Source organism: Sceloporus occidentalis, unplaced genomic scaffold, assembly GCF_023333645.1.
Source record: "Sceloporus occidentalis isolate IW3139 unplaced genomic scaffold, rSceOcc1.0.p SCAF_2, whole genome shotgun sequence".
Taxonomy (NCBI): Eukaryota; Metazoa; Chordata; class Lepidosauria; order Squamata; family Phrynosomatidae; genus Sceloporus; species Sceloporus occidentalis.
Window position 1 is genome coordinate 20212041 of NW_028316982.1, and position 14312 is coordinate 20226352.

Genomic DNA, 14312 nt, shown 5'->3' on the forward strand with positions numbered 1-14312 from the left:
GGCTGTCCAAATGTCTAATGTGAAGGTAGTAACTATGTTCTTCAAAAGCATGTTATCTTGACATGTTGGAAACTTCTTTGACAACTCACTTCTGGGAGTCATCTTTAAGTATTTAAATATCTCTAAATGAAAGTGAAAGAGGCCCTCCTCCTCTGGGTATTCTTGTCAAATGAGACAAAGTGGTGGCTACAAAAGAGGAATCTTTTCAATAGTGGCATCAGTTGTACAGTAGTCAGATGATGTCCCCAAAGAAGTCCATCTGGTTCCAATTGAAGTTATGTGTTCAGCAGCCTATGAAGACTTTTTAAAAATTCCACCAGCATGTTTTAGTTCCTTAGTCATTACTTAGCGCTGGGATGGGAGACTGCCAATGAATACCAGCTGCTGTAGGCTATGTTTCAGTGGAAGGAACTGGTAAAACCACCTCTGAGTATTCCTTGCCTTAAGAAAAACCTTATGAAATACACAGAGTCACTAGTTGACAGGTGACTTGACACACACACACACACACACACACACACAGTTTTAGAAAACAAAAATTATCTTAATTCTTTTAACTCTTACACTGTTCTTCCTTCTACTTTGGTTTTAATTCCTTTTTAATTTTTTTTAAATGCTTAAATAATTTTTCTTATTTTCTTATTCTAAAAAGTATAGCTTAAAACTTTATTTTGTCATCTACTAAAACAATAACAACATTGGATACAGGACAATAGGAGAACCATAGTAGTGTAGTGGTGTGAGCATTGGACTATGACTCTGGAGACCAGGGTTCAAATCCCAGCTCAGCCATGTAAACCTACTGGGTGACCTTGGGCAAGTCATGCTCTCTCAGCCTCAGAGGAAAGCAATGGCAAACGCCCTCTGAAGAAACTTGCCAAGAAATCCTTAGGGTCACCCTAAGCCAGAAATGATTTAAGGACACACAACAAATACAACAAACAAGACAATGTAAGCAAACTTTTTTTAAAAAAGCAAGTGAGCTATTGGTGTTGTGTGTCTTCATCTCACTGGGTTTTGTGGGCCTGAAAGTGTATGACTCACGCAAGGTCACCGAGTGAATTTCCATGAACGAGTAGGTAATCAAGCCCTGATCTCTACATTCATAGTCCAGTGCTCAAACCACTATACCATGCTGGCTCTAAGTGAGCTATATTTTTATCTGATTTAATACATGAATTCATTTATATGGCTCCTTGTCATTTTTGCAGAGTCTGCATTCCCAAAAAGCTTGGAGAAAATGCTTATTGGCATAGGGATCATGCAGCACCTTTGAGAGTAACAGAAAGTTGATAATGGCAACATGAACTTTTGTAGGCTTGAGCCTACTTCTTCAGATGCATTTGGGCTGTGTACATAATCATTTGACCATATTTGTTCATTTCTATTCTATTTCGTTGCAGAGATTTACAGTAGGTTTGGAACAAACAATGACGAGAGGAGATGGGACTAACTGTTGACATGCAAGAGCATCAATATTCAGCAAAATATCAAGGACAAAACTGGGAGGAGGGATAAGAGGCAAGCAAGAAAAAAACATCCCCAGGCCTATTCTCCATCTCACCTTGCATGAGGTAACTTTTTTCAACTTGACACCCTTCAGATGTGTTGCAATTACACCATCCCCACCCAGTTCTGCTGCTAGAGACTTAGCAAAATGGGATGGGGGGTATAATTCAATGTTCCTGCTATAAACCAGAGTTGTAGTCCAGGGGTAGTAGGACTGCTGCCATCATCCCTCATTGTTATGCTGGCGATGGCTGATAGAAGTTGCAGTACAACATATGGAGACCACAGCTTCCTGATCCCTGCAGTAAATATTTGGAAAAAAAACAATGTGATGGGTTTTATGCTGTGATAACTCTCAATATACTTGTAGTAATGCTGTTTCTTTCCATATAGGGTTGCCATATCCCGCCGGGGGGCGGGACAATCCCGGTTTGGGCAGTGCTGTCCCGGTCCCGGCCCGGTTTGGCGCCCAAACCGGGACGGCCCCGCCCACCGCGGCCACCTCAGGCCCCGCGGCGGCTCCAAGGCCTTGCTGAGGCCTGGGAAGGCTCTCCGCGGTTGGAGCTCCAGCCGCGGAGACGCTCCCTCCCGGGCCCCAGCGAGGCCTTGGAGGCAGCTCCGCGGTCGGAGCTCCGGCCGCGGGGTCCTCAAGGCCTCCACGAGGCCAGGGAGGAGGAGGAGGCCGCTTCCCACCGCAGCGATCGCCGCGATGAGGGGCGGCCCCCGCCTCCTTCCTGGCCTGGGAGCCGGCCGAGGCTTCTTCCCAGGCCGGGAGGAGGAGCAGGCCGCTTCCCACCGCGGCGATCGCCGCGATGAGGAGCAGCCTCCGCCTCTTTCCCGGCCTGGGAGCCGGCCTAGGCTCCCTCCCAGGCCGGGAGGAGGAGGAGGAAGCCTGGCACCGTGGCGATCGCCGCGATGCCAGGCTTCCCCTCGCCCTTCTCGGCCTGGGAACCAGCCTAGGCTCCCTCCCAGCCCGGGAGGAGGAGGAGGAAGCCTGGCACTGTGGCGATCGCCACGATGCCAGGCTTCCCCTCGCCCTTCTCGGCCTGGGAACCAGCCTAGGCTCCCTCCCAGCCCGGGAGGAGGAGGAGGAAGCCTGGCACTGTGGCGATCGCCACGATGCCAGGCTTCCCCTCGCCCTTCTCGGCCTGGGAGCCGGCCTAGGCTCCCTCCCAGGCCGGGAGGAGGAGGAGGAAGCCTGGCACCGTGGGGATCGCCGCGATGCCAGGCTTCCCCCCGCCCTTCTCGGCCTGGGAGCCGGCCTAGGCTCCCTCCCAGGCCGGGAGGAGGAGGAGGAAGCCTGGCACCGTGGCGATCGCCGCGATGCCAGGCTTCCCCTCGCCCTTCTCGGCCTGGGAGCCAGCCTAGGCTCCCTCCCAGGCCGGGAGGAGGAGGAGGAAGCCTGGCACCGTGGAGATCGCCGCGATGCCAGGCTTCCCCCCGCCCTTCTCGGCCTGGGAGCCAGCCTAGGCTCCCTCCCAGGCCGGGAGGAGGAGGAGGAAGCCTGGCACCGTGGGGATCGCCGCGATGCCAGGCTTCCCCCCGCCCTTCTCGGCCTGGGAGCCAGCCTAGGCTCCCTCCCAGGCCGGGAGGAGGAGGAGGAAGCCTGGCACCGTGGGGATCGCCGCGATGCCAGGCTTCCCCTCGCCCTTCTCGGCCTGGGAGCCAGCCTAGGCTCCCTCCCAGGCCGGGAGGAGGAGGAGGAAGCCTGGCACCGTGGAGATCGCCGCGATGCCAGGCTTCCCCCCGCCCTTCTCGGCCTGGGAGCCAGCCTAGGCTCCCTCCCAGGCCGGGAGGAGGAGGAGGAAGCCTGGCACCGTGGGGATCGCTGCAATGCCAGGCTTCCCCTCGCCCTTCTCGGCCTGGGAGCCAGCCTAGGCTCCCTCCCAGGCCGAGAGGAGGAGGAGGAGGACAAGGTTTAAAAATCTAGGACTTTTTTTTTTAATTTCCTAGCCAGGAAATTAAAAAAAAAAATGTCCTACATTTTCAAACCTTGTCCTATATTTGTCCCGGTTTCGAGGTCCTCCATTATGGCAACCCTATTTCCATATCTACATTGTCTGCATCACATGTGGGGAACTGTGGTCTTCCAGTTGTTGCTGTTGCTGCTGTTTGCTTAACTCCCAAGAGCCTTGCCAGCCTAGCCAGTGATGGTAGCATATAAGCTTTGCAGCTCAAAAATATTTAGAAAACCAAAATATATTTTCCATGAAGCTGCTTCATTATTGCACAACCAGTATCTCCTAGGTCCTTTTTTGGATATTGCAGAAGGAATTATCTAATATCTGTTTGCATAATGCTTTTCTCCTGTTCCATGCAATCCTAGCATGGTGCTATTCCACATCCAGATCAAAACAGCCACTGATTGGGAGTAGAAAGTAATGAAAGAACCCACTGACACCATCATGCTCTTTCAAATATAAGTCTGTCATTGCAAACATTGCTGCTGCACCACCAGCTTAACTCGGCTGGTGAAGCTTTACTCCCTGCTAGTGTAAAAGACTATCATGGCCTTCTTTTCCCCTCCTGGTACAAACTTTGCATGAAATACTTAGTATGAGTGCTTGATAGAAATGAACATTGTAGCACACTTATTTGTGAAGCAGGTCAGTCTTTTAGCACAGTGCTACTGAAAGTAGAGGTCTGTAGACTGACACTGGTCCAGCAGTCATCCACTGATGTACCCAACAGACACAAATATGCTACAGTCGGACATTTGTATCCATGGGGAATCTGTTCCGGACCCCCCTGCGGAGATGAAAAAACACAGGACCTCAAGTCCCATTGTCTTTAATGGCATCCCATGCGCCACTATTGGGGACAATGGGGCTTGCCATCCATGGATGCTCAAATCTGAGAAAGGTAAGCCCATGGATGGCGAGGTCTCTGGCACACTAGAAAAAAATATTGCTGGTTCCCAACATCAGATAACTTGGGAATCATATAATCATAGAGTTGGAAGAGACCACAAGGGCTATCCAGTCCAACCCCCTGCCATGCAGGAAATTTCAATCAAAGCAACCCCGACAGATGGCCATTCAGCCTCCATTTAAAGACCTCTAAGGAAGGAGACTCCACTACACTCCGAGGGAGTTTGTTCCACTGTCGAACAGCCCTTACTGTCAGGAAGCTCCTCCTAATGTTGAGGTGGAATCTCTTTTCCTGGAGCTTGTATCCATTGCTCCGGGTCCTAGTCTCTGTAGCAGCAGAAAACAAGCTGGGTCCCTCTTCAATATGACATCCCTTCAAATATTTAAACAGGGGAAGCACTGTTGTCGTTTATACTGTTGACTCACACTGGAAGGCTTGGAAGAAGTGTAACAGCTAAGATGGCCCCAATGATTTATAGTATGGAGTGGATACTCTTTCAGTTATATTGTGCTAGCTGGCAGTCCCATGAACAGGTCTCTAATGTGGTTCATAAACAAAGCAGTTAGTGTGCTGTGCCTCCCTCCCAAATGCACATTCTATGTTCTACCGCTTTGCAATTTTCCAATAAAATTTGTGGATTTTTAAAACTATATATGAAGTGTTCTAAGTATTTAATGAATTAATCTTCCAAGCTAGCTTGATAACATATTAACTGGCACAGCTTCATTAAAATGCACTTTTGAAATTTTAGCATTTTACTTGGAACAAAGAAACCTCTCTGGATACATTGATATGAATGTTCGGATATGATTTAATAAAATTAAATAGCATTTATAAGAGAATTCTGGAGGTAAAAATGAATTTAATTATCATTGATGTGTGTTTCAAACTGTTGAGTGTTACATGTCAGACCATTTACCAGAATGCCTGTACTGGATGTTCATTGGATTTTATTGCTTTTTATGAGTAAGGCAGAGTGTAAACTAAATAATAATTTTAATAGAGATGGCAAACTAAATAGCTATTAATTGCTAAATTGTATTCCACTCTACTGCAAATGGAAGGAATCTTCCTGCTTGTAGGTGGACCCCTTCTGTCTTCAGAAAGCATTGCAATCCAACAGAAATTTCTTCTTATTCTAGAACGCTGAAGTCCACAAATCAGAGCAAACCAGGGATGAGGAGGTAGAATCAACTATCTTTTGCATCCCATGAACCATATACTGGGATAATTACAAAAGTATATGTGAGTTACCAGAGATCAAGGATTCTAACACAATGCTCTAAAAAGAGGTTAATAATAATAATAATAATAATAATAATAATAATAATTTGTTTTATTTATATACCGCTATTCCAAAGATCATTAACAAAAGTTAACAAAAGACTTGGTCAAAAGAAACCAATTAACACACCTATGTTACAGATAAAGAACACTGTGAGTCTGGGACATATGCAGTTGGCACAATGCTGGCCTTGGCAAATATCTTTTTCTTACCATTTTAATTTTTTGTTGTTGTTAAAGCATTAGGAGTCAGGAATTCTAGGAGACCCATTACAAATCAGGCAGAGATCTACCATTAGAACGTGTCCTAACGATTTGCCACTAATCTTTAAGTGCATTCATATTTACTAAATAAAAGCTACTTCTTCATTGCACAGATGCATATATTTCAGTTATATTTTTTAAAAAAACAGTAAATTTTATTGAGCACAGCTAATTTCATGTTTCCAGGCTTCACAAGTGTTTTAGATTTGCATGGTCACTTTTTAAAAACACACTGTCATTTCTAGACTGTGACCAGCTTCAGTTTTTCTGATAGCTGACCATATGGAAATCTGCCGGAGTTCCGGCTATATCTGATGTATTTTCCCTGTTTTCTGTAGCACCTTGTTCAACCATTTTGGAAAGTTCTGCATCCTGGGAGGTAGGACTGGCTAGAGCATCACCAGTATTATTGCAATGAAGAGGGGATGCCACATCTGGGGGAGGATCAGAAGGCTTGCTTGGAGCAGATGGAGTGGGCATGGACAGAGGAAGGTTCATCATGTAGAAGGCACTGCCTAAGCGCCGGGACACCTTTGGAGAGACAAGGAATGGTAGCAATTACTTTTGAAAATCTTGTCAGTTAAATGTGATAAGCATTCATATGTAGTAAATTATCCATAGGTCTGATGGGTACATATAATACCTGAGCCTTCGGAAGAGCTTGGAAAAGTTCCTTTTTTACAGCTCCTAGAATCCCTGAAAGAACATGGCCATTGGCTGTGATGGCTGGGGAGATTCTGGGAGTTGTAGTCCAACAAAGTAATTTTTCAAAGCTCTGTCCTCCTATACTGGATAGTCAACTCATGGGAGCAAATCTGTGCTTGAGTAAGCAATAAGTAGGGATGTCTTCTGTTTATTCTAATTGCAATTGCTGTCCAATTCTCAGGAAGAATGCATGTGTTGTCTGTCCAGTGTCTTCATTCTAAGTGGTTCTACTGATCATGTTCACAGATTTCAGTAGTACTACTGATGATGGATGTGATCAGATAAGGCTAACGAGCGGAAATAACAGATAAATGGTGGAGACAATGAGGAATGAACAAAGATTAAGGATGAAAAATGTTCAAAAGCAAGGCAAAGGAGATTGATGCAAATTGGAAGAAGACAGGCGGAGAGAATGTACTGATGGCACTAAATCTTAATTGTTTGTCATATGATACTTAGCATGAGGTTCCTTATCTGGTTTTGAAAACTGGTTTAGTTTTATTCAAGCTATTGTACATTGAATTTAGAGCATGCTCTAATAAGATTATGGAGGCAAACAGATTCTGCTAATACTGGATTATATGAGGGCGAGATTGTGAGAGAGAAGACTGCACTGCTCTCTAGTTCTTTATAGTATTAAAATCTGAGAAGGCATTCATTTGGATAGTTTCCATAACAAGCTGTTTAGGCCCTCTTGGGAACCTTTGAGCATTATGGAGACCCGAATGACGACCATAGTTGTCAAATGATACCTCTCTCCTTAACTACTGGTTTAAACTCCTGAAAATAAACCCAATATGTTTAAAAGTGCACCACCCAACTTGGTACCAGAGTTTAATTCAAGTGATGAAACTGTAATGGTTTCTTTCACAGTTATTTTTGATCTTTAAAAGTACAATTGTCTGGAGTGGAATTAGGTCTGTACACCAGCCAGTTAATCTGGGGCCAATCTGGAGCATTATGCCCTGGACTGACCCTGACCACACACACTGGGCCGAATCCAGTGCAACACCGCACAGCTGTGCACATGGGCCAATACCACATTGGCCCAGCTGGTCTGTCCCCTGTTTTCGAAGCTGCTGCCACCACTTCCTCATGGGCAAGGGCTCTCTGTAAAGCCTGCCTAGTGCACTACTGCTTATAGCAAGTAGCAAGTACATTTCTATACTGCTTATCAGTGCACTTAAGCACCCCCTAAGCAGTTAACAAAGTGTAAGCTAATTGCCCCCAACAAGCTGGGTACTCATTTTAGCAACCTTGGAAGGATGCAAGCCTGAGTCGGCTTGAGCCCTCTTGGCTGGGATTGAACTTGCAAACTTATGGTTTGTGAGTGAGTGGCTGCAGTACAGGCATTTAACCAGTGCACCACCAGGGCTTCTGCTGAAGACAGAAGTGGGCACCCATACATGTGATCAACAAGGAGTCCAGAGAGCCAAGAGCCATGCCATCCCATTTTCCCATACTGAGCAGCACAGGGAAAGGGGATAGCCTGTTTTTGGAGCTGCTGATTCCTTGCAGGCAGGAGCTCCATGTTTACACCTGCTTGGTGTACTGTCAGTTCTGCTGAGGATAAGTCTGGGTGCCCATTTCTCTCTTCATCAGAAGTGGAAGCTCATGCTTTACACACAGCTCCTGCACACAAGGAAACACTGGGATTTCCTGCTACTTTGCTTAGTTTGGAGCAAAGTCAGGTTAAGGGCAAGAAAACCACAGATCCTCCCTTGAAGTAGCCATATGTTGACAGGACTGCCAGCACTGATTTCAGGATGAGTATGGTATTTTTCACCTATGTAGAAAGCCCCTGTGAGTGTGACATAACCAGCATGTTACAGGTTGTTGTATGTTACATGTTATATAGCTATTATAGATAAAGGGAGCTATGCCATGCTTTGCCATGGTCAGATATTAGTACTGTTTAGAACACTATCTTTTTCAGATTTATGATTTTCTCTTGAAAAGAGCTCAGTCCATCCTTATTTTGCTACAGCAGATTACTTATGTTGTGTATGTCCATAGGGCAGTTACTTGCTGTTGTTGCTGTTGTGTCTCTCCAAGTTCTGGCAACATTATTACAAGGTTTTCTTGGCATGTTTCTTCAGAATTTGATATTGTTGTCCTCTGTTTAATATGTAACAATAAGGTTCTATATTGAGCCAATGTGATGTGCTGGTGTTGGACTAGGACACTGAGAGACCAAGGCTCAAATGCCTGCATGGCTATGGGAATTCACTGGGTGACTATGGGCAAGTCACACTCTCTCAGCCTCAGAGGAAAGCAAAAACAATACTCTGAATAAATTCTACAAAGAAAACTCATGATAGCATTGCCTTAGGGTTGCCACAAGTCAGAAATGTCTTGAAGGCACGCAACAACAATGTACTATACTAGGGGCCAGGTACTACCAAAAGTTAGATTTGTAGTAAACACCATAATTAGAAAGTTAATGAGATTTTAATATAGACATGTCCATTAAACAACTTTTATTCTTGCAGTATTTTTAATTTCCGTATTTTAAATTTTTTGCTGTTGTATACATTAAAATAGTTTCTGAATTTTAACTTAAACCGTGTTTCTTACCTGCAACCGTATCTTTAATGCAGGTCCAAGTTTTAATCCCATTGTGTCCAAAAGATGTTCTTCTGTGAGTAACGGTAAGGTTTCTCCATCAATCGCATGATCTTTAAATATCTTACCAAACAAAGCAAAGCAAAACATGTTGTTTAAAACCAAAAACTCTTCAATATTAAAATACGGTATCAATAAACCAAAAGTTAAGAGAGCTAAAATAGGTTGTAGTGAGTAAAACCGAATAAAATAGAGTGATTATACTTTCTTCTTCTTTTTACTTCAATATATTTTGGAAGCTGCACATCTGTAACCCATAACATATTATTTCACTTCTGCCAGAACTTGGCAATGTTACTAAAAAGAGCATTCTGTTAGTTGCATACACAAGCATTGGTCAACATTATAAGTCTTTTTTTGGTCATTGTGTAGGTTAGTATTCTCTACCACCTTCCAGACCTTGAGCTTGGAAGCCCCCCACCCTGAGCCTGGAAATACAGGTTTTTGTTTTTTTGTTTTTTTTACTACGGAACATATGGGCTGGAAGTTTCTGGGAGCCATAGGCCCAAAAAATAACTTTCCCAAGCTCATGATTTGACTCATAGTTTGGTACTTGCCACTACTACCTGATAGAGAGGGGCAGTCTAGAAACTGTAGTGGAAAAACTCTTACAATGGTCCGGTACAGATGGGCACGTTGAAGCGATATTAGGGCTCAATAAGGCTGGGTGTCCAGATGCGCTCAGCTCTAGTGATGTCACAGGTGTGTGCCCCTGTCCACACAGCAAAGCTGTGGTGCCACATATATATGCCTGTCAGCAAAAGCGGCGTCATAGGGCTGCATTGCAGCCCTTATGACGGTGCAAAAAAAGAGCAGCCTAGAGAAGATCCTTTTTTAGTGCGCATCTGTGCAGCCACATGTGAATGCTGCTGCACAGCTGCGTAGCAAAGAGGGGTGGCATTTCACCACTCGTGTATACCAAGCCCATGTTTCTTTCATTTAAAAAATCTTTAAAATCAATAATTCACAGAAGCCATATATAAAATGTGGTGTGCTAGTTAAAAGGATTGTGTTTGTGATTCCCAATAATATGTAATGCTCAAAGGTTTGCCAAAACTATACTAATTATTTGGTTGGTCTGAAAAGGATGCAGTTGATACACATGTAACTTTCAAATATCTCCTTTCTTTGTCTTGGAAATGTTTGTTTCATCTGTGGGTTTTAGAACAAGAAATTTTGAAGCCCTTCAACACTTCCAGTGGGACTCTGGAGGCACCAAATATAATGAATCTTACAACCCTTGAGATGAAAACTGATAGCACTACCATGCTTTTGGAATAGAAGTAGATTTATTGATCAGTATATTTCTTATAGAATATGAAACTAATTTTGTTTCATTAATTTGACCTATACTTTCTTAAAATGAGTACTGATGTAGCATCAAGTGCTCTTTGACTCTTCATAAGGCTCATATAATATACCCTCCAACATTTCATGGTTGAAAACAAAGACATGTGGCCATGCAACATCAAACTGCTTTTGCACTTTGAACTCCAAGTGCAAAGATTTAAATAAGCAGAATAGAAAGCAGGGAAATGGGAAGAGAAGAGAGAAACTGGAATATTGTAAATGTAGTTAAAAAACTGAGACTATGGAAGTAGAATCATAGAGTTGGAAAAGACCATAAAGGCCATCCAGTCCAATCCTCCTACCATGCAGGAAACCTCAAAGAAGGAGACTCCACCATTCTCTGAGGCAGCATACTTCACTGTTAAACAGTTCTTACATTTATGAAGTTCTTCCTAACGTTTAGGTGGGATCTCTTTTTGTAGTTTTAACCCATTGCTCTGTGTCCTAGGTTCTGGAGCAGCAGAAAATAAGCTTGCTACATCCTCAATATGACATCCTTCCAAATATTTAAATATGGCTATCATGCCACCCCTTAACCTTCTCTTCTCCAGTCTAAACATACTCAGCTCCCTAAACCGTCTCATCAGGACTGCCCCTGCCAATTCAGGACACTTGGAAGATGTGATATAAATAAGAATTTAGGTTTTGTGGACACTGTCAAAACATTTATTTTATGTCATATATTGCTAAGTAAGATTTTTAATCGATATTTTTTTACTCAGACCTCTCCTACTAATATCAATGGGAATCAGGGAGGGAGTGAACCAGTATTTCCTACCATGTTGGCTAAGAAAAAGGTCTATCCATGGAGATCCCCTCCCTCCCTGGCAGCAGCAGAAAAAGCTGTCTCTATATGCCCAAATGGGCAGTCTGGGGACATTCTGAGGACAGCCAAGTATTCCAAAAGTGTTAAAGCTTCTTATATTCACAGTACTCTCCCAAACAGAGCCAGACTCAGCATTAATCTTGGAACTGGGATGATAAATTTCACTTCATTAAGATGTTTCCCCCTCTGACTCCTGCAAAGCCTACTGAATAGTGGCAGTTTCTAGATGAAGTTGTGGCTCCATCACAGATATCCCTCACTTTGGCACATTGGGTTGCTCTCCCAGGCCCCATTTCCACTGGTTTATAACGTGCATCAAGAATCGAATTATGGGTGCATCGTTCCCATTTGAGCGCGCATTCGATCCTCATTGCGCCGATTTCGTTCCCATTGGAATTCGGATCTGATCCCCATGTATTCAATTTTTCCTTGGAAAAACCGAATCAGTGGTGGATACACCGGTTTAAAAAGGGTGCACATTTTTAGCGGTTTTTCCTGCGCCTCCTGAGTCCAATTCGGGGCAAATGAATGGGAACTACAAGGGTGTCTGATTTGGGAACATGAGGATGGGAAGAGCAGTGCTCAAGCAGCTGGCCTGATGGTGTCACCGGCTTTGTTCTCTTTCCTGCATTACCAGCACCATTTCCCCCCGTTCATGTAGCTTTTCCCCCGGTGGAGTGGGAAGCAGGGTAAGGCAATCACATGCTGAGACAAATTTATTTATTTTTAAATTAAGCTTTCGATCGCCTAGGCGCTCTGTCGGGTGTCCAAACATAGCAAATTGCTACATTGACCTCCAAACACGGTAAACACATTACGCCCCCCTTCAACCTCCCCCTGCTCCACATTCATAGAACAGCGTGTGAGGAGAGCCATTGAACACCATTTTTAACTATTATTTTTTCTTTTTTTACATGCCTCCTTGATCGCCCCCCAGACAGCCCAGGGAGCAATGGGGGAGGCAAAGGGACTTGGGGAGATGGAGGCTCCCTCCCCCTTTCCCAGAGGGGCTCTGGGAAGACACAGGACAGCTTGGGAGGTAAAGGGGCTTGGGGAGATGGAGCCTCCTTTCCCCTTTCCCAGAGGGAGTCTGGGAAGACACAGGAGAGCCTGGGAGGCAAAGGAACTTGGAGGATAGAGGCTCCCTTTCCCAGAGGCACTCTGGGATGACACAGGAGAGGCTGGGAGGCAAAGGTACTTGGGGGGATGGAGGCCTTTTCCCCTTTCCCAGAGGCACTCTGGGAAGACACAGGAGAGCCTGGGAGGCAAAGGAACTTGTGGGGATGGAGGCTCCCTTTCCCCTCTCCCAGAGGCACTCTGGGAAGACATAGGAGAGCCCAGGAGGCAAAGGAACTTGTGGGGATGGAGGCTCCCTTTCCCCTCCCCCAGAGGCACTCTGGGAAGACATAGGAGAGCCCAGGAGGCAAAGGAAACTGGGTGGAATAGAGGTGGCTCCTCTCTTTCCCAGATGGGAAAAGCGCCTAAGCGACTGATTGGCTGTGACGTAAAGCACTTAGGCACTTGATTGACAGCTGCTTTTTGAAAAAAAGAGGTTCCAGAAGGACAATGGGAATGGGGAGCAAAAAAGTCCACTTCAAATTACAACCGAGAAAATTTCAATGAGAATGAGAACATTGGTCAAAAAACCCAGAGTCTGTTTGCCCCCTGTTGTAATTGGAACGAGGGAGCAGATTCGAATACGACTTGGAAAAAAAATCTGAGTCAGAATTGCAGCAATATAAGCCACTTTTTTTGCCCAGTGGGAATGGGGCCCCAGACATCTTTAACTGTGGCTAAACCATTCCTGAATTTTTCTTCTTTCAAAAACAAAGTTATACACTCTTATGGTAAATTAAGAAACATTGAACGCTAAGGGCTACCTGTGCATAGTCTGAACACCCTGGAAGGCTGATGATAAAACTATATACATCTTCAACAGTCCATTTGCGGATATCTTCAATAGAAGAAATGTCTTCTGCATTCAGAATCAGGCTGGAGGTGGCTATGGGAATGAAAGAACAGGTTTAACACTCGGTTTCTTGTAGAGAAATGAAAAAATAAAATAAATCCAATGCGTAGACAGCTAGCATGGTGTAGTGGTTTGAGCACTGGACTACAACAGTGGAGATCAGGGTTTGAACCCTTACTTTCTCATGGAAACTCACTGTGTGACCTTGGAAAAGTCCCCTTCTCTCAGCCTTAGAGGAAGGCAAGATCAAATACCATCTGAACAAATCTTGCCAAGAAAACCCTTAGAATCCCCATAAGTTGGGAAAAACTTGAAGGCACATGACCACAACATATCCCATAGTGTACTAAAGCTGCATACTTTTTATGTGTTTATTTGACTTCCAAAAATGAATGAGTCAAGGTAACTAACATTAAAATTAATAAAATTTATAGCAAATAAATTTGAAAAGCAATTAATTTGAAAAGCAATTAAAACAAATCAGTTTGTCAAAAATAGCACTTGCGTGAATATAAGGTCTGTTTTACAGCAACTGAGCTTAGCCACCATAGGTCTTGCTATGTTTTTATCTATTGATATTCATGTTTGATTTTATTGTTCTTCTTTGCTGTTACCCACCTCGATCCAATATAGGAAGAGGCAGGATACAAATAAATATTGTTGTTGTTGTTGCTGGAATTAAGAACAATATGGACAATATGGAGCATAAAGGTTTAGCTTCCTAAATATGAGGATTCCAGAATGGTGGCCCTCTCATACATCCTCACCAAAGGTGCTTCTGAGGGTGGCAGGATCAAGATGAAGGCCTCTCTCAAAGACTTACATAGTAGAGTATGACTTAATGGCCCATGAGGCCTCTTTAAACTCTATGATTCTATGATATACAGAATATGGCTTGCCCAAGGTCAC

General features: G+C 44.3%; 1 protein-coding gene across 1 annotated transcript in view; it reads right to left on the minus strand.

Moving 5' to 3' along the window:
• Nucleotides 1-5732: 5732 nt before the first annotated feature.
• The window catches only part of SAMD7 (sterile alpha motif domain containing 7), a 29623-nt gene continuing 21043 nt past the window's right edge, over nt 5733-14312 (minus strand). The window contains exons 7-9 of the mRNA XM_089508878.1: nt 13315-13436; nt 9211-9321; nt 5733-6459 (exon numbers count right to left, since the gene is read on the minus strand). Of these exons, the coding sequence (XP_089365004.1) occupies nt 6187-6459; nt 9211-9321; nt 13315-13436 (506 nt within the window). The 3' untranslated portion in view covers nt 5733-6186. The remainder of the gene's footprint in view (nt 6460-9210; nt 9322-13314; nt 13437-14312) is intronic.